This window comes from Eubalaena glacialis, chromosome 1 (genome assembly GCF_028564815.1).
Source record: "Eubalaena glacialis isolate mEubGla1 chromosome 1, mEubGla1.1.hap2.+ XY, whole genome shotgun sequence".
Lineage (NCBI taxonomy): Eukaryota > Metazoa > Chordata > Mammalia > Artiodactyla > Balaenidae > Eubalaena > Eubalaena glacialis.
This window is the reverse complement of record NC_083716.1, coordinates 159169571-159193324: the sequence shown is the minus strand read 5'-3', so window position 1 is coordinate 159193324 and position 23754 is coordinate 159169571. Positions and strand designations below refer to the sequence as shown.

The following is a 23754-nucleotide window of genomic DNA, read 5'->3' as shown; positions in this document are numbered from 1 at the left end:
TTCTTGCGTACATTTGAACAGGCTCTTGCTCTTTCCTTTCGTGAAATTTGCATGAATCTCAGTAATTTGGGCCTTACGTCCTTGCCTAGTTCGTTTACAGGAACTCCAACTGCCCATCTACCCTTACCTGCCCTGCCGAGGCCTCTGTGGCTGTTCTGGTTGGTGGGGTGGTGGGCAGTGTGTCCTCAGCTGCTCTCTCACTGATGCCTCCCCACCACTCACAACACTGGGAAAGTTTTGTTATCTGCAGCAACCTGCAATCTTTCACGCAACCTGATCTCTTGAGCCTTCCAGACTTTGCCCTGTTCTTTCCACTTTATCATTCTCTTTGGGTTAGTACTGAGAATAAAGTGCCCCAAGTACCAGGCTGAAAATATTAAAGTGGAAGTGTCCATGCTTATGCTCAAAAGAAGCATTTCCCAGCTAAGTCAAATGTTCACCTCTGTGTACCAAAGGGTGAGTCCATCTTCTGAGAATTTGAGGCAATATTTGTCTACCCTATTTGTTCAGTGGGTAGGACCTCTGAACAGGGGACCTAGGGACCCTAGCGCAAATCAGATTCCTAGTAGTCTGCCAGGATGGCTTGGAGCTCCTGAGGTGGGTGCATAGAGAGGACCTCACCATCCCCTTCCTAGAAAATGAAGGTGGTGGTGGGCGAGTAGTTGGACTAGATGCTCATGTTGGCTGATCTCAATATGTTCAACCCTAGCCTGGCCTAAACACACCAGCTATGCTTTTCTCCCAGACTTTTAATACTCCAAATAGACCTTTCAGTTCTTTAGATTACCCAACTTTGAAGACAGAGAGTTCTTGGGAGGTCTGATTGCACATTTCATGTTGATCTCGGCTGTCTTGCATGGAGGAGGGTGCGTCTCTACACGGCACACTTGGTATTTAGGTCACTGGCAAAGCACACACAGGGTCATTAGTTAATTAAATATGTTATTAAAGTCAGGGATGGGCCCAATTCTTTGAGCTTTTAGAAAGACTTTAGAAGTAGAGATATGCCCAGTTCTGACCTGTGCCCGGGCCAAGCCAGGCTGCATGAGTCACGAGTGAGCCCAAATGTGTTCTCTCTGCACCTTTTCACCCAGACACCTCAATGCCAAGCACCTCAAGCATGACCCCTGTCCTCAAACAACTCGTCTTCACATGCCACCGTGTGATGTGGCCCCTTTTTGCTCACCCAGTCCTGTTGTATTGCTGGGAGAGGCTGGGGTTGAGGCAAAGCCAAGCCTGTGGACAGCCAGGAAGCCGGCCCAGTAGCCATGGCCCCATGAACACCAGGGAGAAGGCAGACGGGATGTGGGGAAGGCTGAGACTCTGGGTGTAGACTCCCTGTGACCCAAACAGTCATGCTCCTCTGGAGAGAAAATAGGGACCAGACAGTAAGTCGATTTTGAATTCTTCTCAAAGATGAATGGATGTGTTGAGAGTATGACTTATTTTTAGCCCTTCCTTTTGCATCATGGCTATTTCTGATGATACATTTTTTTTTATTTTGCCTATCCTCAACAGAGCTGCTTTTCACACACACTTCCCCACTTTGACAAAATGATCCTGTCACCTCCACAGGAGGACTTCAGTGGAGGCCTGAATTCCAGGTCTGAATGTGGCTTTTGAGGCTGATTTTTGACACTGGATGTGCCTTAAGCCCTGAGAAAACCATTTCTGAATAACTGATTATCTCTAATTTAGGCAAATAATCCTGCTTTTTAAGGCCATGATTCTGAAAATGATTATTTCCACTGAATATTTTTCTTCTCAAGTTAGAATGAACAATCTATGTCTCCATCAGGCTAGCTTGCCTTTTTTGGCAAAAGTTTGCCCTCTCCAGGTTTATTCTCTGCCCTTGCCTAGGCTGGTGATCCTTGTGGTACTGTGGTACTGCCCATCCCACAGTTGAGTGAAGGAAGAGGAAACCTCTAAAAACTGTTTTCCGTTCCCCATGTCTTAATTACTTTGAGCATCAAAGAAGGGACATTTCGTGAGTTTTTTCTTTAATGCAAGCAATGTGGCTTTCTCAGAGACAAATAGTCTGGGTTCTTTGGGGTTCTTTTTCCCTCCTGTATAAAATAAAGGGGGTGGACTAGATGTTTTCTAAGTTCCTAGTCACCTCTAACTTTGTGACCTGAGAGATGGCTTTTCAGTAAAAGTGCCAGAGAAGGGTAGGGCTATCACGCATGTCATCCTGGTGACAAGTGTGTGTGGAACAAAGAGTCCTGGATCAGGAATCAAAGTCCAGTGGGACCTCCCTTAAGCACTCCAAAGCTTTAGCTATGAAAGTTGTAAGTGGGGTCATGTTGACCAACTGAAGCAACTATATGTTGAAAGTGCTTTGACAATAAACTAATATATAAGAATCAGGGGTTGCTATTAAGAGAATAGCAAAGAGCCTCCCTCAGAAATCATTTCTCAGCTTCTGGATTTTAGGTCTCTAGTCAGCTTATAATACAGCTACATAGAGATCCCCCCACCCCCACCCAACGTGCCCCATCCAGTTTAAACAACTGCAATGGATTAAAATTTGCCAAAGGAAAGAGCAAGACAATAGTAATTTGCTAATGGGAAAAGCCATGATTCTAACGTGAGCTACAGAGAGTAACTGCTGAAAATGAAGGCTTAATTTGAAGACACTTTGGAAATCTGCGTTGGTTTTGTAACGCCAAATTATAGGTTAGAAATGTATATGTTCAAAAAATTCAGAGACCTGTTTTCCAGCAGATTCCAGTGGAGAACATGCCAGGCCAAAGTCATGCTGCCTAATATTCATGCTTTAGCCCTGCTCCCAAGTTGCTATTCAAGCTTAGAAAATTGGCTGAATCTTTTAAGGTCAAGTTCTCCCAATTACAATGTGGATTGATAATAGAGGCTCAGAGTTTTCACATATTTCGCTCCTAGTATGTAAGTTAAAGGTAATTTAATTAAAAACATTTGTGGGGAGTCAAGATGGTGGTGTGGGAAGATGCAGACTTAGCATCTCCCCAAAACTAGGGCACCTGCTGGCCGCTGATGGCAGACTCTGACACCCAAGGAGACGGGAGGAAACCTAAAGTGAACCGGTAGGACGTAGGGGGACTGAGGAGGGGAGGAGAAGTGGAGGCCAGCCAGGATTAGCATCCCTGAGGTCGGGGAGAACAGGAGAGGCAGGCGGGAGGGGCCCTCCAGGAGGAGTGAGAGAGGGGCGGAGGGCGATCACCTAGTCCACTAGGGCTGGGGAGCCTGCTGAGCTCCCAAGCCAGTACCCCCGCTCCAAAGCGCCAAATAGGCTGTGTGGGTCCTGGGGGCATAGGAGGGACACCGGGGAGATCAGGAGAGGCAGGTGGGAGGAGCCATCTGGAGGAGCGAGAGAGGAGCGGAGGGCGTTTGCCCCACCCACTTGGTCCTGGGGAGCCTGCTGGGCTCCCAGGTGAGATCCCCTGCCCTCTGAGACCAGGGGTGGGGGGCACGCCTGGGCCCCTCTGTTCCTTGAGCCTAAGCCCCACCCCCCACAGCCCCAGGGCCTTTTCCAGCCATGTGGGCCCTAAACATAGGCCCCACCCACTGCCCAAACCTCACCCTCGCTTAGGCCCCACCCTCCACAGCCAAGGCCTTTTCCCCCTTTTTTTTCTATTTTTTTTTTTCTTTTCCCTCCTCCTCTTTTTTACTATTGTGGCACTGATGTACCTTCTGGTTGTTGATTCATCTACATTTTAATTTTTATATTCTTTCTAACATATCTGTTAGTTTCCTAGTCTAATATTATTTTTTACTTTGTTATTGTTCTCTTTTTTTTTTTTTTGCTGCCCCACGCAGCTTGCGGGATCTTGGTTCATGAGCCTGGGGTTGGGCTGAAGCTCCTGCGGTGGGAGCTCTGAGTCCAAACCACTGGACTAACAGAGAACCTCAGACCCCAGGGAATATTCATCGGAGTGAGGTCTCATGGAGTTCCTCATCTCAGCACCAAGACCCAGCTCTACCCAATAGCTTACAAACTCCAGTGTTGGAAGCCTCAAGCCAAACAACCAGTAAGACAGAAACACAAGCCCACTCATAAAAAAAAAAAAAAAAAAGAGACAGCAAAAAAAAAAGTCACAGTTGAAGGAGCAAGGTAAAAACTTACAAGACCAAATAAATGAAGAGGAAATAGGCAACCCACCTGAAAAAGAATTCAGAGTAATGATAGTAAAGATGATCCAGAATCTCAGAAATAGAATGGAGGCATGGACTGAGAAAATACAAGAAATGTTTAACAAAGATCTAGAAGAACTAAAGAACAAATAAACAGAGATGAACAACACAATAACTGAAATGAAAAATACACTAGATGGAATCAACAACAGAATAAATGAGGCAGAAGAACGAAAAAGTGAACTGGAAGACAAAATGGTGGAAATAACTGCCAAGGAGCAGAAGAAAGGAAAAAGAATGAAAAGAATTGAAGATAATCACAGAGACCTCTGGGACAACACTAAATGCACCAACATTCGAATTATAGGGGTCCCAGAGAAGAAGAGAAAAAGAAAGGGTCTGAAAAAATATTTGAAGAGATTATAGTTGAAAACTTCCCTAACATGGGAAAGGAAACAATCACCCAAGTCCAGGAAGCACAGAAAGTCCAATACAGGATAAACCCTAGGAAAAACACACCAAGACACATATTAATCAAACTAACAAAAATTAAATTCAAAGAAAAAATATTAAAAGCAGCAAGGGAAAAACAAAAAATAACATACAAAGGGATTCCCATAAGGTTATCAGCTGATTTTTCAGCAGAAACTCTGCAGGCCAGAAGGGAGTGCAGAATATATTTAAAGTGATGAAAGAGAAAAACCTACAACCAAGATTACTCTACCCAGCAAGGATCTCATTCAGATTCGATGGAGAAGTCAAAAGCTTTTCAGACAAGCAAAAGCTAAAAGAATCAGCACCACCAAACCAGCTTTACAACAAATGCTAAAGAAACTTCTCCAGGCAGGAAACACAAGAGAAGAAAAAGACCCACAAAAACAAACCCAAAACAATTAAGAAAATGGTAACAGGAACGTACATATCGATAATAACCTTGAATGTAAATGGATTAAATGCTCCAACCAAAAGACACAGACTGGTTGAATGGATACAAAAATGAGACCCATATATATGCTGTTTACAAGAGACCCACTTCAGACCTAGGGACACATACAGACTGAAAGTGAAGCGATGGAAAAAGATATTCCATGCAAATGGAGATCAAAAGAAAGCTGTAGTAGCAATACTCGTATCAAATAAAATAGACTTTAAAATAAAGACGGTTACAAGAGATAAGGAGGGACACTACATAATGATCAAAGGATCAATCCAAGAAGAAGATATAACAATTATAAATGTTTATGCACCCAACATTGGAGCACCTCAATACATAAGGCAAATGCTAATGACCATGAAAGGAGAATGGAGGCATGGACTGAGACAGTAACACAATAATAGTAGGGGACTTTATAACCCCACTTACACCAATGGACAGATCATCCAAACAGAAAATAAATAAGGAAACAGAAGCTTTAAATGACACAATAGACCAGATAGATGTAATTGATATTTATAGAATATTCAACCCAAAAGTGGCAGAATACAATTTCTCCTCAAGTGCACACAGAACATTCTCCAGTATAGATCACATCTTGGGTCACAAATCAAGCCTCAGAAAATTTAAGAATATTGAAATCATATCAAGCATCTTTTCTGACCACAACGCTATGAGACTGGAAATCAATTACAGGGAAAAAACTGTAAAAAACACAAATATATGGAGGCTAAACAGTGGGCTACTAAATAACCAAGAGATCACTGAAGAAATCAAAGGAGAAATAAAAAAATACATAGAAACAAATGACAATGAAAACACGACAACCCAAAACCTATGGGATGCAGCAAAAGCAGTTCTAAGAGCGAAGATTATAGCAATTCAATCTCACCTCAAGAAACAAGAAAATTCTCAAATAAACAATCTAACCCTACACTTAAAACAACTAGAGAAAGCAGAACAAAGAAAACCCAAAGTCAGTAGAAGGAAAGAAATCATAAAGATCAGAGCAGAAATAAATGAAATAGAAATGGAGAAAACAATAGCAAAGATCAATAAAACTAAAAGCTGGTTCTTTGAGAAGATAAACAAAATTGATAAACCCTTAGCCAGACTCATCAAGAAAAAAAGGGAGAGGATGCAAATCAACAAAACTAGCAGTGAAAAAGGAGAAATCACAACTGACACTGCAGAAATACAAAGGATTATAAGAGACTACTACAAACAACTATATGCCAATAAAATGGACAACCACGAAGAAATGGACAAATTCTTGGAAAGGTGCAATTTTCCAAGACTGAACCAGGAAGAATTAGAAAATATAAACAGACCTATCAGAAGTAATGAAATTGAAACTGTAATTTAAAATCTTCCAACAAACAAAAGTCCAGGACCAGATGGCTTCACAGGCGAATTCTACCAAACATTTAGAGAAGAGCTAACACCAATCCTTCTTAAACTCTTCCAAAAAATTGCAGAGGGAGAAACACTCCCAAATTCATTCTATGAAGCCACCATCACCCTGATATCAAAACCAGAAAAAGATATCACAAAAGAAGAAAATTATAGACCGATATCACTGATGAACATAGATGCAAAAATCCTGAACAAAATACTAGCAAACAGAATCCAACAGCACATTAAAAGGATCATACACCATGATCAAGTGGGATTTATCCCAGGGATGCAAGCATTCTTCAATGTATGCAAATCAATCAATGTGATACGCCACATTAACAAATTAAGGAATAAAAACCATATGATCATCTCAATAGATGCAGAAAAAGCTTTTGACAAAATTCAACACCGATATATGATAAAAACTCTCCAGAAAATGTATATAGAGGGAACCGACCTCAACATAATAAAGGCCATATATCACAAACCCACAGTAAGCATCATATTCAATGGTGAAAAACTGAAAGCATTTCCACAAAGATCAGGAACAAGACAAGGATGTCCACTCTTGCCACTCTTATTCAACATCGTTTTGGAAGTCCTACCCACAGCAATCAGAGAAGAAAAAGAAATAAAAGGAATACAAATTGGAAAAGAAGAAATAAAACTGTCACTGTTTGCCGACATGATACTATACATAGAAAATCCTAAAGTTGCCACCAGAAAACTACTAGAACTAATCAATGAATTTGGTAAGGTTGCAGGATACAAAATTAATGCACAGAAATCTCTGGCATTCCTATGCACCAATAACGAAAAATCAGAAAGAGAAATTAAGAAAACACTCCCATTTACCATCACAACAAAAAGAATAAAATACGTAGGAATAAACCTGCCTAAGGAGGTGAAAGTCTTGTACTCAGAATACTATAAAACACTGATGAAAGAAATCAAAGATGACATAAACAGATGGAGAGATATACCATGTTCTTGGATTGGAAGAATCAATACTGTGAAAATAACTATACCACCCAAAGCAATCTACAGATTCAATGCAATCCCTATCAAACTGTCAATGCATTCTTCACAGAATTAGCACAAAAATTTTTACAATTCATATGGAGACTCAAAAGACCCCTAGTAGCCAAAGCAATCTTGAGAAAGAAAAACAGAGTTGGAGGAATCAGGCTCCCTGACTTCAAACTATACCACAAAGCTACAGTAATCAAGACAGTATGGTACTGGCACAAAAACAGAAATATAGATCAATGGTACAGGATAGAATGCCCAGAGGTAAACCCAGGCACATATGGGCACCTAATTTACGACAAAGGAGGCAAGAACATACAATGGAGAAAAGACAGCCTCTTCAATAAGTGGTGCTGGGAAAACTGGACAGCTACGTGTAAAAGAATGAAATTACAACACTACCTAACACCATACAGAAAGAAACTCCAAAAGGATTAAGACTTACATGTAAGACCAGACACTATAAAACTCTTAGAGGAAAACTTAGGAAAAACACTCTTTGACATAAACCACAGCAAGATCTTTTTTGACCCACCTCCTAGAGTAACAGAAACCAAAACAAAAATAAACTAATGGGACTTAATTAAACTTAAAAGCTTTTGCACAGCAAAGGAAACCATAAACAAGACAAAAAGACAACCCTCAAAATGGGAGAAAATATTTGCAAATGAAACAACAAACAAAGGATTAATCTCCAAAATACACAAACAGCCCACAGGAGCTCAATATCAAAAAACAAACAATCCAGTTAAAAGATGGGCAGAAGACCTAAATAGACATTTCACCGAGAAATACATACAGATGGCCAAGAGGCACATGAAAAGATGCTCAACATCACTAATTATTAGAGAAATGCAAATCAAAACTACAATGAGGTATCACCTAATGCCAGTCAGAATGGCCATCATCAAAAAATCTACAAACAATAAGTGCTAGAAAGGGTGCGGTGAAAAGGGAACCCTCCTGCACTGCTGGTGGGAATGTAAATTGATAAAACCACTATGGAAAACAGTATGAAGGTTCCTTAAAATACTAAAAATAGAACTACCATATGACCCAGCAATCCCACTACTGGGCATTCACCCTGAAAAAGCCATAATTCAAAAAGAGACATGTACCACAATGTTCATTCCAGCACTATTTACAATAGCCAGGACATGGAACCAACCTAAATGTCCATCGACAGATGAATGGATAAAAAGATATGGCACATATATACAATGGAATATTACTCAGCCATAAAAAGAAACGAAATTGAGTTATTTGTAGTGAGGTGGATAGACCTAGAGTCTGTCATACAGAGTGAAGTAAGTCAGAAAGAGAAAAACAAATACTGTATGCTCACGCATATATATGGAATCTAAAACGAAAAAGAAAAAAAAATGGTACTGATGAACCTAGTTCCAGGGCAGGAATAAAGAGGTAGACATAGAGAATGCTCTTGAGGACGCGGGGTGGGAGGAGAAAGCTGGGGCAAAGTGAGAGTAGCATGGACACATATACACTACCGAGTGTAAAATAGTCAGCTAGTGGGAAGCAGCAGCATAGCACAGGGAGATCAGCTCGCTGCTTTGTGATGACCTAGAGGGGTGGGATAGGGAGGATGGGAGGGAGGCTCAAGAGGGAGGGGGTATGAGGACATGTGTACGCATATGGCTGATTCGCTTTGTTGTGCAACAGGAACTAACACAGTATTGTGAAGCAATTATACTCCAATAAAGATCTATTAAAAAAAATTATTTGTGAAAGCGCTTTTGGTATTTCAGATAAAAGTTACCATAATGCAGCCAAGGTACCACATCTGGCTTTACATACCTGATATGCCCTAAATGTTGTTTGCAAATAAAACCTTACAAATGTGTTAGGAAAGGAATATTAAATGCCTTTATAATGCAAAGTATCCTTTTTGAACCCCCAAATTGGGTTACCATGTAAATCTATGTTTTCAAAAGTCAGATTTCTATAAAAGCACAGTAGACCTGCAGTGCTGTTTACTGCAGGTAAACACACAGAGCTATTCACAGAGGCTAGTAATAAGAGCTATGTTCATGTGAGATGACATTTTAACAAGCACCAGCCATAGCACCCATCCATAGCCTAATAGAAAACCTCTAACTGTAGGGAAAACATGCATTTCCCTGGAAATTTCAACATAAAAAGTGTTAAAGAATAACCAGGAATCATAAATGAGCTGGAGTTTTTCAAGGTCATTTTCAATGTCTATCGTTTTACTAAGAAAAATGCAATAAATTCGTTGCATAGATGAAAATGACATTTATGCTAGTCAAATATTTGTTTCCTGTGGCAGAAGAAACCATCAAGGGAAAGTGTTTTCTATTGTATCAGCACTAACATAATTGACCCCAAGAATAGAATAAAATTTGAAAATAAAGAGCTAATGGGATAGTATTTAAATATATAGATACACACACACACACCCCTTTTTATATTTCCTGATTTAACAAAGAAAACGTTCTAGGGAAAGTGCAGATCTGATCAAAAGGTCTGGTAATCTTCCCTTCCTTGATTTTCTGCAGCACTTACTGTCTGCATGAATCATTTGGCGTGGGCGAATTGTCTTGTGTCTTTTCATGCATGTATCTCTTGTCTATACAACTAAAAAGTGAGCTCCTGGAAGGAAGTTCCCTTTGACACTAAGCCCAATCAATGCCTTGTACATAACCTGGATGCCTTAATCACTGATTGGCATGTGCATTTGCAGGGAGGAGCCTGGTGAGATACACTTAAAACCTTTATTCATTGATTTACAAAATGTACAATATTTACAAAATTTAGGCATTAATCCCATATCGACATGAACGCTGTGGGGAATCTAAAAATAAATAAATGGCACACAGGTTGATATACACATCGCGGCTCTTTGCACTTCAAGCTGTCACCAACCGTAGGATTTAATGGAAGGCTTAATGTGGTAGAAAAGTCAGATGGATGACTAGTCCTGGGCCTTCCACATGAATGGCCCTTCCTTGGCTCCTTGAGGCTGGGAATGGTGAGCAAACCACTTTCTTTGAAGAGAATGAAACACCAGCCATTCTGACAGGTACATGGGGTGCATGTAGCCACATCTGTGTGGAATTTGCAGTGACCCCCCTGGGTGGCAGATGAGTCTGCACCATTGTGGATCTGGTCCCTACACACCAGCCAGGGAGGCTTTGGAGTGGTGCCTTCTCATTAAGAACCAAGATTTGGGGTTTATCTCTTACTTTAATCACATGCAGTACTTGGAGGGTGTCAGTGGAGAGTGACCCATGCACAAAAATGTATTTGTAGGTATATACATCAAATTGTCATTGTCTTATGGCATCTTCAGATGGAAGATCAACCTGCCTCCTCTTTGATAGCAAAAGGAATGAATGAGGAAGCCACACCCACACCCCCTAAAGAAAAAACATTGTCTGGGGACACACACAAATGGCATCGTATAGAAGCAGGACTAGACAAACTCCACATGATAAGATGGACAAATTCCCATGATGTCAGGCCTGGAAGTTTTCCTAGGGGTGGCAATTCCACCTTCCCTTCCTCTTCCGTCCCACCTCATCCCATATAACCTAAACTGGAAGGAAAGGCTTCATTTTACCTCTTAGAGCCTTAGTACCTTCATCTGTAACGTGTAAATACTAGTAACATTCCTTACAGGGTTCTTGCAGGGATTACATGACCCGACTCATGTAAAGTGCTTAGTGTGGCGTCTGGCACGTAAGAGGTGCTTAGTAAATGTCTTGCTTTCTCTCTCCCTCTACTTCCCCTGCCCCAATTGTAAGCAACATATTAATAAACCTACCAAACTCTGAATTAAGGCTATCTGATGCAATTTAGATTATTTTGTTTCAGAGTTTCTGCTGTCAGTTCACATTTGGTCCCTGAGGGGGCTCATTTTATGAGCCCGAGACATTTTCCTCTGCAGGGCAGATGGACCCTGACAAAACTGGCCTCCTGATCAGCAACGACTCCACCAAAGTTCATGCAAATACGCCCCCTAACCCTGCAGAGAAACTCATACCAGTGATGGTCACCACCCGAATACTTCTGGGACAATACCACGGAGAAAACCACGAGCAAAAACCTTGAGGCCAACACATTACTCTTGCTCACAGCATAAATTAAGTTTTTTCAACACTGGTGCAAGTATTATAGATAACTTTCAACAAACATATATTATAAGCTCTACCACTGTTGAAAAATATGTATTCTAATGTGATCGTTTTGTTCAGAATAAAGAATCTTTTATAATATATTTTAGTCTCTAGTTATGCCATACAAAAATAAATAGTGTATAAATGATTTATAAGGAAGAAGAAAAAATTGGAGGTGCCAAAAATATAGGAAGGATGGTGAAAGTCTTAACATTTACTTCAAAAGCAATCATCTGAAAAAAATAAAAACACCTCACTGGGTCTCTTTACTAGTCTCACCATCACTCCAGTGGCCCACCTACTTCTCATCCTAGGATATTACATCTTCTTTTCCTATCAATCTTGAGACAACTTAATGCAGAACCTTCTCCCTGAAGTCACCGGGGATCTGGAAGAGGGAGAACAAAGAGGGCTCTGGGGCAGTGTAAATTGCAGATGAAAGGTTTGTCAGAGACACTTACTGTGCCCTCACAACGAACTCGGATCAACCCCGCACACCTGCCTTTCGTTTTGAAATCCTCTCTCTGTCTCAATTAGCTATGCCTGAATAGAACCTCATCGCTGGAGGAAATAGCCCCATACTGCTGTCAGCCTCTTTGGATACCTATTGGTCCAGGTAGAATCCAGGATTTCATGGAGCACAGTTAGGTGCCAAATCAAGGCCAATCTCACCAATTATATGAAGGGATAAACAGTCATCTTATGGGTGCTAGTTCCATTAAGTTGGGAAAAATCCTTCTCCAGCCACCTCTCCTCCCATACAAAAAAACTTTTATGATTGCCTTTTTTTTTTCATGTCCCATGAGTCCCGCCATTGGGAGAAGAATATTGGGACAATTAAATTGGACAAACTGCTTACTAGTTTTCTAGGGACTTGGTCAGACTCTCCAAGGAAATAGTCCATTCATTTGGGAATCAAAGTTTTAAAACTCTAAAGCTATAAATGAATTCATGACTGGACCACTCAAACCAGGGGTCATTGACCTTTCTGCTGAAGAACACAGATCTACACGTGTCCATATAACATATGCCTAATACCTCAGAGGGCTGCAGGACCTCCTGTGGCTCGTGCATGTATTCCAAACTAAAAGCCCCAAATCTCAGTAAATGCAGAGCTATTTTTTGGAGGGGAAACAAAGGTTTATGGTATAGAACCCAGGGACTGTTTTGGGGGCAGGCTGCTTTGATGAGGTTTTGGATTTGAAATGACTACATTGGAGCAATACTTGTTCCCCGTGGTAAGTGGAAGTGCTTGGCCGTGAAGACATCCGTGAGTGTTGTGGTTTCACATGTGTGACTACTGTCAGGCCAATGCCTCATGCATGACTATGGACCCTCGAAGTCCCCATGGATCGCTACGACACATGGTGCCTTTGAGCTGCTATAACGTGAGTCCCAACCACACCCACAAGCAGGACACTATCACTGACATGCAGCCTCGGTGCCCATTTGTCTGATTTATGGGTGACGTTGTGGTAAACGTGGCATCACTTTCATTTCGGGGGAGTGGCAAGTTACAGATATTTCCTTCACAACAGGAAGTGCAGACCTGAAAGAAAGGAAGAGAAAAAGAAGGGTGATGAGAAGCTGGCAGGTCTGGGAGGGGGCCAGAGATTTTTGAAGGAATTGTCTCCCTCACAGCAAGACTCAAATGAGAGTTACCTCTTTTACAAAGGAGACACCAACTCTGCATTTAAGGGGGGGGGGATGAAATTTCACCTAGTTTATCACACTAAACCCCTGTCCCCCAGACTAAACTTCTAGGAATGTGCATTCTGTTTTTGACATCCTACCATGTGGTTATTACACAGTTTTACAGTCTTCCTAGGTCTCAGCTCTTCCATCTATGAAATGGGAATTGTAATAACATTTCTCAGAAACACTCTCATGGTAAACGTTCATTTGCCAAGTTTTCAAAGTGAAAGTGAAGTGGCTACAACACAGTGAATTTAAACTTAAATATTTACTTTCATTAGAATTGTCTGCATAATTAGCTCCATTCCAGTGAGTGAGTTAAAGTTTGAAGGGTTTTTATTTATGCAATTACTCCTGCTTTATACTGCTTTCCTCACGCATCATAAGAAAAAATAAACCCAAAAGGATTTTTGACAGAAATTATTTTAGGCCTTGGCTACACAAAGTACAGTAGCTTCAGCTTCAACTGGGAAGTTATTAGAAATGCAGAATCTCAAAACTTGCACCAAATTGAGCAATTTAGAATCTGCATTTGAACAAGATCCCCAAGTGCTTCATATGCACAGTAATGTTCTAAAAACTCTATGATGCTTAATATCCTATACAGTCATTATCTTGCAGAGGTCTGAGTTTGGTCACAGTTGACATGGGCTAAGAAGAGATTATAATGTTGAGGAGAGAAACTAGAGGTCAGAAGTGAGTTTGGATTCTGTCTCTGTCACTAGCTGTATCACCTGAGCACATGACATCACTTCTCTGATCTATAGCTTCCACTTTGCTAAAGTAGCCACTATAACCTGAAAGCCAAGCTTAGCTTGGGGGAGGGGGCAGGTCAAGTAAAACCCTTGGGATTACCTTTCATATTTCACTTATTATGTATGACAATTATTTCTCAATAAAACTGAAAAAAATTAATTCTTTGTGTTTTTGACAAGTTACTTGAAAATTGGGTGTCTTCTTAAGAGAATGAAGCCCCTACTAACAGTAAGAGTGGGAGTTGCCCCTAACCACCAGGAAGGCAACCTGATGGGGAGAAGTGGGCAGCCTCTAAATAAAGGTCAAGGGCTGATATACAAGATCACAGGTACAGCCAGCTCGGAACGACGGGCGAGAGAGTCAGGAGCGTCCCCCACTCCAACCATTAGTCAGGTTGCCTTTCTCTGAGTCTCTATATTCTCCTTCTCCATAGAAGGCAAGGCTGCCTTCTAAGTTTGTTTTACACTGAGTGCTTCTGACCAGGCACCAGAGGGAGGCATCCCACAAGGAGATTGTCCTCTTGTCACCTGCTCAAATGACTCAGAAGCCAATGGATACCCTCCCCAAATCAGCATCCCAATAAAGATATGAGCCCCACTTTACAGAAAGTTATCAAAGCTAAATTGCCTTGGCCATCTTCAGCTGACTGAACTGTTGGTACATCTGCAATGCTCTACCATGAGGGCATAACTGGCCCCTTGCTCCTGTTCCTTTTGGTAACTTTATTACTTTCTTCTGAGTGAAGAAAGGGCTTACAGTAATTTCAATACCCTCTTGGTCTTGTGTTTACATAATTTATACCAGTTATCCTGTGCCCTAGTATAAATTTTTATTCTTTTAGCGCCGACAGGAAAGGAAGCATCTTGTCATAATGGTATAAAGACAGTCAAAAGCCAGCCTACGTCGGGGAGTAAGGATTGGCTCATGAACCCTGGTGGGCGTCTGGAGAGGAGGAAGGCTGACTATGCTGTCCTGTCACTTGCTTTGTTGCCAGACCTTGTGGCCTTCATGCTCGGAGTCTCTGCAGCCCGTGGACAAGCAGTCTTCCAGCGGAACGCAGCGCTTGGTGACAGAGATGCTGTTTCCTGTGACTTCCATGGTGTGCTGAGTGTAGCAGTATCTAGTCTCTGTCAACAGAGAAAATATGTTTTAATTGAGACGGGAAATGTTAGCCCAACCTGCTTGAAAGGGAAACAGGAGTGTCGACGCTAGGATCTAACAGCATCCGGAACATATACTGTGTTAAGTTGATATCCGGTCCCAAAGATCTCCTTGGAGAGATCCACTTCACCGTGGCAGAAAGGAGGCCTTCTGAAGAATACTGGTCTCTCTGCCCATAAAATCTCCAAGACCCAGTGGTATAACTCTTTGCCTTCCAACAAATTTTGCCACTGTGTTGACTTTTATTTTTAGGGGAGGAGAGGTTTGGAGCGATGATTGAGGATGCGAGAGTCATAGTAATTTTCAGGAAGACGAAGGGGTGAAAACATTCAAAGAACACAAGGTTAAAAGAAAAAAAGTGAGGCAGGTAACAAAGATCTTCAAGGAGAGAAAAGACTATAGGGGAGACTGGTGTGTGTGTATGTCCAAGTGTGTGTGTGTGCTCACACACAAGACTGGGAAACAGCTATTTCCAAGTAACACAGAATGATTAAAAATAGATTCATTGTATCTGGAGAAAATGACTTTATCCAAAAGAGAACTTCTTGCCTATGAGCATAGCTGGATCCTACAATTCATGACAGGAGAAAACTAACCCAACAATAAAGGTATTCCAGATTGAGAAGCACCATCTCTCCCCAGCGTGATTTCAGTACCTTTCCAAAAAGGCAGACGAAGACCATGAAGTGAGTTTCTAGAGTCCCTCTAAGCTTAGGAGTCTGAAAACTTGAGATTTCTTCCAAAATTCTATGGAGAATTTTTTAACTTGCAATTTAAAGAAAAATGGCTTTGTCAGTGTAATTCTTTAAGGCCTCCAGGTGGTACTCAGCTTTCTAAGTCTGGGATTTAGGAGAAAGTTCCTGCTCCACTTTTAGATTGAAAAAAAAAAAAAAAAGAAGAATTCTTAAGAAATGTCATTCAGCTGTTTTTCATCCATATCTTGGACTGAACTTTTCATGCTTTATACATTTTGGATATTTAGTGGCTAATATGGAATTATGACCTTCTATGATATTATTTATTAGGCAATAAAAATTCCCCTCACCAAAGTACTAACATCAAGAGAAGAAAGCTCAGGAATTTTCGGCCCTGAGAAGGAGCTAATACAGACCACACAGACACATCTTGGGAGTCATGAAAATCAGGGGTTTTAATATTCTTCCTAGACATCCCCACCCGACAGAACCTGAGTGGCCTGAGTCTCCCTAAGGGCGAAGACTTGCCCAACACTGGTGTGTGTACCTGAACTGAGTCTGTGTCAATGCCCTCCCCCAAATGCTGTCTCCACACTGCCCCCCGACCAGAATTTCGTCACTTGGGATCAGGTCAGGGCAGTCCCTAGCTTGCTCAAGATCCTGGGGGCTCTTTGGAGTGGGGTAAAAGTAAGGTCACCCTATGCGCTCACAAGAAAACCCGAAAGTTTTGCACCTGGCAATGATTCTCCCAAAGCTCGAAAATATTTCAAAATTGGAGTGGTTGTTTTTCTGATGAAGAGGAGATGGCATGATTTTTTAATTTATTTTTTAAGACTTTAGCGGGGTTTAACAAATGGAGGCCAGTGCCCTGAGAGCTTTACCACATCTTTCAAAGAGGACTGGTTTACTTCTTTAGTATCAGACTTGGATGTTAAAGGCCATGCTAGGGACGCCTTTCTTAGCCCCACTCCCACTTCAGACATTCAAGAAAGCAATAAATACAGGAACGTTCTTATCTCCTGTCTCCTCTTCCCTCAGACAACAAGGAGCAGCTGCCAGAGGTTTTATTGCTCCGAGTGTAAATCTGAGCAGATAAGATCATACATTTATGGAATAAGTAAATCATTTCATGGTTTCAGTTTGGGAAATTAGGTTTGTCCCTCAAGTATTGAATTATCTTGTTTTAAGGGTAAGCCTTAAAATAACAATTGGTGAACATGATATAACCACTTTTTGTTCATACTTTCATGTCTATAACAAACTCTCTTTTAATTTATTAACTGGAAGTTTATTCCATTATGCGAAAGTAGAAACAATTGATGAACCTGTTTTTTTTTTGTTTTTTTTTTCAAGACGATATATGCAAAAGCCCAACACCTAGTAAGCCAATTCTCGCCATTCCGGGGGGAAAATGGTGATCAGTGATGAGACTGGATAAGAATTTTTTCTTACACTTCACCAAGTCCAAACCATAAAACAAAGATATATTGAGAATACCCCATTACTTGCAGCAGTAAAGACCTTAGATCTGAAGCATCAATCACTTGAAAATATCCATTCTTACCTCGCAAAACCCCGAGGTGAGTTGTGAAATGTTAACGTGGAAAAGGGTTCTGTGGTTCAATAAGTTTTGGAAATGCTCAAGGTTGAGCAGCTTTCTTTAGTGGATAACTTACGAAAGCCTTGAATTTGTATTGTGATCTCCAAGGCGGGGTGAGGGGACGGGGCAAGCAGGCAGAATTTCCCAAGCAGAACTCGGTGGACCACATGTGGCTTATCACTGGTGGTAGGACTGATAAAAACTGAGTTTCAGCCCCAGAGCCCTGCTTGCCATGCATTTTGAATAATCCTTGGGTTAGTAATGAGGTTATATGGGAATCAAGCCTGCTGATAACTTCACACTAAAAGGATTTCAAAGACTTTTATCTAAAAGATAAAAGATGGATTTGAATTTCTACCAGTTTACTTTCAGCCTCTAAATCTCATATTCCACAACTGCATGGAATTCCCAGAGGCTGTGAAACAAAAGTCTTTTCCTGTGAGACTCACTGGCATTCAACTAAAATCAGAACTGGGTAAGAGAGCTTAATCAACTATTGGAGAATACAGTTTGTATGAAATTCACACACACACACACACACACACACACACACACACACACAGTTTCTTGCAGATAGCATATAGTTGGGTCATGTATTTTAGTACATTCTGCCAATCCATTCCTTTCACTTTTACATTGAATGTAATTATTTATATGTAGCACTTAATTCTGCCATTTTAATTTTTATTTTCTGTTTGTTCTATTTTGGGTTTTTTGTTTGTTTTTTGTCTATTTTCTTTTTCTGGCATTCCTGTGGGTTACTTGAACATTTTCTAGAATTCCATTTTGAGGTATCTGTAGTGTTTTGGGGTGTATCTCTTTGTATAGTTTTGTGAGTGTGTGTCTTTTTTCGTGGTTGCTCAGGTATTAAATTATATGCATAACTTATCACAGTCTGCTGGCATCATTTTATCAGTTCGAGTGAAGTATAGCAATCTCACCTCTGTTCATGTCTTATTACCCTCTCTTGTTTGTAATATAATTGTCTTCAGTTATCCCCTACATACATTTAGAACCACATTAGCATTACAATTTTTGCTTCAACCATCAAACATAATTTAGAAAACTCAAGAGAAAAAAGACAGTCATATTGTATTGTGAAAGACATATTTTTGCTTACCATGTTTTTTCTTCCTTTCTGCTGTTCCAAGTTTCCTTCTTTCATCATTTCCTTTCTGTATAGAGAACTTACTTTAGCCCTTCTTTTAGGGTAGGTCTGCTGGTGAGAAATTCTCTTAGTTTTCTTTCATCTGAGAATGTCTTGATTTCCCCCTTCATTCTCAAATGATATTTTCTCTGGATATGGGATTCTGCATTGACTTTTTTTCTTTCAACGACTGAAACACATTGTGCCATTTCCTTCTATCCTCCATGAGGTTTCTGAGGAGAACTTTTCTGTCATCCAAATAATTTTTCTCCTACAAGGTGTTTTTTATCTCCTGCTCCTTCAATATTTTTTCTTTGTTTTTAGTTTCAGAAGTTTGACTATTATGTGTCTTTGTGTAGATTTCTTTAGTTTTATCCTCTTTGGGGTTCACCCACCTTCTTGAATCTGCAGAATTTCATCTTTTACCAAATTTAGAAGGTTTAATCCATAATTTCTTTGAGTACCTTTTTCAGCTCTGCACTTTTTCTGTTTTTCTGACACAGTGTTAAATCTTTTGTTATACTCCCACAGATCCCTGAGGCTCTGTTTTTGTTTTTGCTTAAATTTTTTAATCCATTTTCTCTCTGGTGTTCAGATGTGGTAATTTCTATTGTTCTACCTTCCAGTTCACTGATTCTTTCCTCTCTCTTCCACTCTACTGTTGAACCCATCCACTCAGTGTTAACTTCAGTTACAGTATTTACAGTTCTGAACTTTCCATGTGGTTCTTCTTTATATTTTCTATTTCCTTGCTTAGACTTTATTTCTCATTTGTTTCAAGTGTCTTTGTAATTATTCATTGAAACATTTTTATTATGGTTGCTTTAAATCTTTGTTAGGTAATTCTAACGTCTTTGTAGTTATCTCATTCTTGGTATCTATTAATTGCCATTTTTCATTCTGTTTGAGATCTTCCTGGTACAACAAGTGATTTTTTTATTGAAACCTGGACATTTTGGTATTATGTTATGACATTCTGGGTCTTTTTTTTTTTTAACATCTTTATTGGAGTATAATTGCTTTACATTGTTGTGTTAGTTTCTGCTGTATAACAAAATGAATCAGCTATATGTATACATATATCCCCATATCCCCTCCCTCTTGCGACTCCCTCCTACCTTTCCTATCCCACCCCTCTAGTTGGTCACAGAGCACCAAGCTGATCTCCCTGTGCTATGAAGCTGCTTCCCACTAGCTATCTATTTTACATTTGGTAGTGTATATATGTCCATGCCACTCTCTCACTTCGTCCCAGCTTACCCTTCCCCTTCCCCGTGTCCTCAAGTCCATTCTCTATGTCTGTGTTTTCATTCTTGTCCTGCCCCTAGGTTCTTCAGAACCATGTTTTTTTTTTAGATTCCATATATATGCGTTAGCATACGGGATTTGTTTTTCTCTTTCTGACTTACTTCACTCTGTATGACAGACTCTAGGTACATCCACCTCACCACAAATAACTCTATTTCGTTTCTTTTTATGGCTGAGTAATATTCCATTGTATATATGTGCCACATCTTCTTTATCCGTTCATCTGTCGATGGACACTTAGGTTGCTTCCATGTCCTGGCTATTGTAAATAGTGCTGGAATGAACATTGTGGTACATGACTCTTTTTGAATTATGTTTTTCTCAGGGTATATGCCCAGTAGTGGGATTGCTGGGTCATATGGTAGCTCTATTTTTAGTATTTTAAGGAACCTCCAAACTGTTCTCCATAGTGGCTGTATCAATTTACATTCCCACCAACAGTACAAGAGGGTTCCCTTTTCTCCACACCCTCTCAGCATTTATCTTTTGTAGACCTTTTGATGATGGCCATTCTGACCCGTGTGAGGTGATACCTCATTGTAGTTTTGATTTGCATTTCTCTAATGATTAGTGATGTTGAGCTCCTTTCATGTGTTTGTTGGCAATCTGTATATCTTCTTCAGAGAAATGTCTATTTAGGTCTTCTGCCCATTTTTGGATTGGGTTGCTTGTTTTTTTGATATTGAGCTGCATGAGCTGCTTGTATATTTTGGAGATTAATCCTTTGTCAGTTGCTTCATTTGCAAATATTTTCTCCCATTCTAAGGGTTGTCTTTTCATCTTGTTTATGGTTTCCTTTGCTGTGCAAAAGCTGTTAAATTTCATTAGGTCCCATTTGTTTATTTTTGTTTTTATTTCCATTTCTCTAGGAGGTGGGTCAAAAAGGATCTTGCTGTGATTTATGTCATAGAGTGTTCTGCCTATGTTCTCCTCTAAGAGTTTTATAGTGTCTGAGCTTATATTTAGGTCTTTAAGCCATATTGAGTTTATTTTTGTGTATGGTGTTAGGGAGTGTTCTAATTTCATTCTTTTACATGTAGCTGTCCAGTTTTCCCAGCACTGCTTATTGAAGAGGCTGTCTTTTCTCCATTGTATATTCTTGCCTCCTTTATCAAAGATAGGGGATCATATATGCATGGGTTTATCTCTGGGCTTTCTATCCTGTTCCATTGACCTATATTTCTGTTTTTGTGCCAGTACCATACTGTCTTGATTACTGTAGCTTTGTCGTATAGTCTGAAGTCAGGGAGTCTGATTCCTCCAGCTCTGTTTTTCTTTCTTAAGATTGCTTTGGCTATTTGGGATCTTTTGTGTTTCCATACAAATTGTGAAATTTTTTGTTCTAGTTCTGTGAAAAATGCCATTGGTAGTTTGATAGGGATTGCACTGAATCTGTAGATTGCTTTGGGTAGTATAGTCATCTGCATCTTACTTAAACCTTCTGTTTTAGCTAACGTCCTCTGACACAGTCCCAGTAGGGGAAGGGGGGCTGCTGCCTCATTACTGCTAGGTAGCAGTCAAGTCCAGGTTCCCTACTCTGTCTCCTTTCACAGCTGAGAGGGCTCTCCTAATTATTTCTGGGTGGAAGTGGAATTTCCAGCTCCTCACTAGGTCTCCTATGATACCTTGCTGGCTGAGAGTGGTAGGAGTGCCTTGTTAATGATCCCCACATAGCCTCACCTGATGCCACTCTACTGATGTGTGTGTGTGGCCTCATTACCACTGGGCACTAGTGGAGTCCTGACTCTCCACTAGGCCTCCTCTGACACAACCCCAACAGGGAGGAGGAGAACAATGTCATTATTGCTGGATGAGGGTAGAAGTCCAGGCCCCAGACATGGTCTCTACTGACACCATGGGGGAGGCCTCATTACCACCTAGGGGGGATAAAAGTCTCTCCTATTCACTTTTTTCTGACAGCATCTCAGGAGAGGTTGGTGTGTCTCATCACAGCCTGTTGAGTGTGGAAGTGTAAGACTTTGTTAGCTTGTGGGGAGGGACCTATAATTTTTTTTTCTGTGGTATTTGGCTGGAGTAGAGTGATTATTGTCTAGAAGATTTCTGTCTTTCTAGGCTACCCACTTCTTGGTCCTTTGGCTATGGAGGACTAACTTTCGCTGGAATTTATTTTTTTGGTACTTGTGGCATTTCCAGGTTGCCAGCTTCTTCATCTCCAAGTCTGGAATATATGGGACAAAAAGAAAACCCAGAGAACTCACCTCCTTGGGTCTTGAGGTCCTTAGCTAGTCTGCCTTTTTCTCTCCATCTTTCAGAGTCTTTTAATTTTTTTTCATATATATAATATTCAGGAATTTCGTTGTACTTAGAAGGAAGAATAGAAAAATACATCTGCTCTGTCTTTCCAAAAATCCTCAGCACTTCTGACACTTTGAGCTAGCTAGTTCTGTTTTGGGGGACTGACCTGTACAATGTAGGATATTTAGCAGGATCTGTGGCCTCTTCTCACTAGATGTCAGTAGCAGCCCCAACTGTGGCAACCAAAAATGTTTCCATATATTAGTAAATGTCCCCTGAGGGGCAAAATCACTCCCAGTTAAGATCTACTGTTCAAGATTATAATCTTCTTGAGAATAAAGTCCATTCTTGTTCATGTCTGCATTTCCCTGCCCCACCCTCCCCAAATACAGCACAGGACCTTGCACAATATAGCAGGTGCTTAATGTATTAAGAATAGAGATGGATGGGTGGGAAGAATACATGTACCAGACTTCTACAACTCAAGGTTGAACCAAATCAAAACATTTTAACTTAGTTCTATGATATCTATAACATCTCTCCCATTTCTGTAGTTTGAGTGATCTCTTCAAATTTGAAAGTGAAATAATACTATATTTCAATCAGTTGTGCAACTTTCACACAGTATAACTGCTTTGCAAAATTATTTGCCAGGATCTACTAAATCTAAATCTATGCATATTCTAAGAATCAGCAATTCCACCCTTACATATATAGCCAACAAAAATGATAAGTACTAGAATGTTCATAGAAGAATTCTTTATACAAAAAAAAACCCTTGGAAACTACAAAAATGCCCAATGGTAGAATAAATAAATAAGTTATGGCATATACTCACACAGCAATGAGAATGAACGGCCTAGAAGTAGACCTAACAAAATGGACGAATCTCCCATAATACTGAGTGACTAGTAGTTCCTAGTTTTTTCTTTTCTTTCCCAAGTAAGAAATTTCTCAAGGCAGAAATTTAAAATAAATACTTATCAACCAGATTGACTCATAACTGCTCCCCTTTACCCTGCAGTCAGCATCTCTTGAAGAAACCACCAAACAGATACTTCTCTCTTTTTAAAAAACACCATCCACAGCTCTTAAGGACAGGTGACAGGCTCACTTGAGGAATCTCTCTTTTAAAGCAAATCATTGAAACTCAGAAAGCAATGTTTTTATTTCCAGACAAAGGCCAAGGAGGTGGCTGGAACAGGATGCAAAGCTAGTGAGGATAAACAGGACTTTACGGTGGACAGTAGTTAAAATCAAAGCAACAGGCAAAAGCATCAAATGGATGCTTCCTATCTGAGGCAACTGTGTTAACAGAAAATACTTAGACAAAAACACTGAATTGGAGTAGGTCAGATGCTCTCAGGGTACAAAAAAATACCTTGCTTAGGCTGACAGAAGAACTTTTGTTTAAAAAGTTGCTGGAAAAATTCTAACTGAAGAGTGATTCTGAGAATTCCAATGCCACTTGAGAAGAACCAAGAAATGGTAGGATAAAATTAAAATAG

The 23754-nt window shown here is 40.4% G+C and overlaps 1 protein-coding gene across 5 annotated transcripts in view; it reads right to left on the bottom strand.

Annotated features, from left to right (window-relative positions):
• Positions 1-10210: 10210 nt before the first annotated feature.
• The window catches only part of LYPD6 (LY6/PLAUR domain containing 6), a 116428-nt gene continuing 102884 nt past the window's right edge, over positions 10211-23754 (bottom strand). For all 5 annotated transcript variants that reach the window (XM_061199983.1, XM_061200011.1, XM_061200002.1 and 2 more), the window contains 2 exons: positions 15076-15206; positions 10211-13177 (listed from right to left, as the gene is read on the bottom strand). In XM_061199983.1, coding sequence (XP_061055966.1) covers positions 13010-13177; positions 15076-15206 — 299 coding nt within the window. In that variant the 3' untranslated portion in view covers positions 10211-13009. The remainder of the gene's footprint in view (positions 13178-15075; positions 15207-23754) is intronic.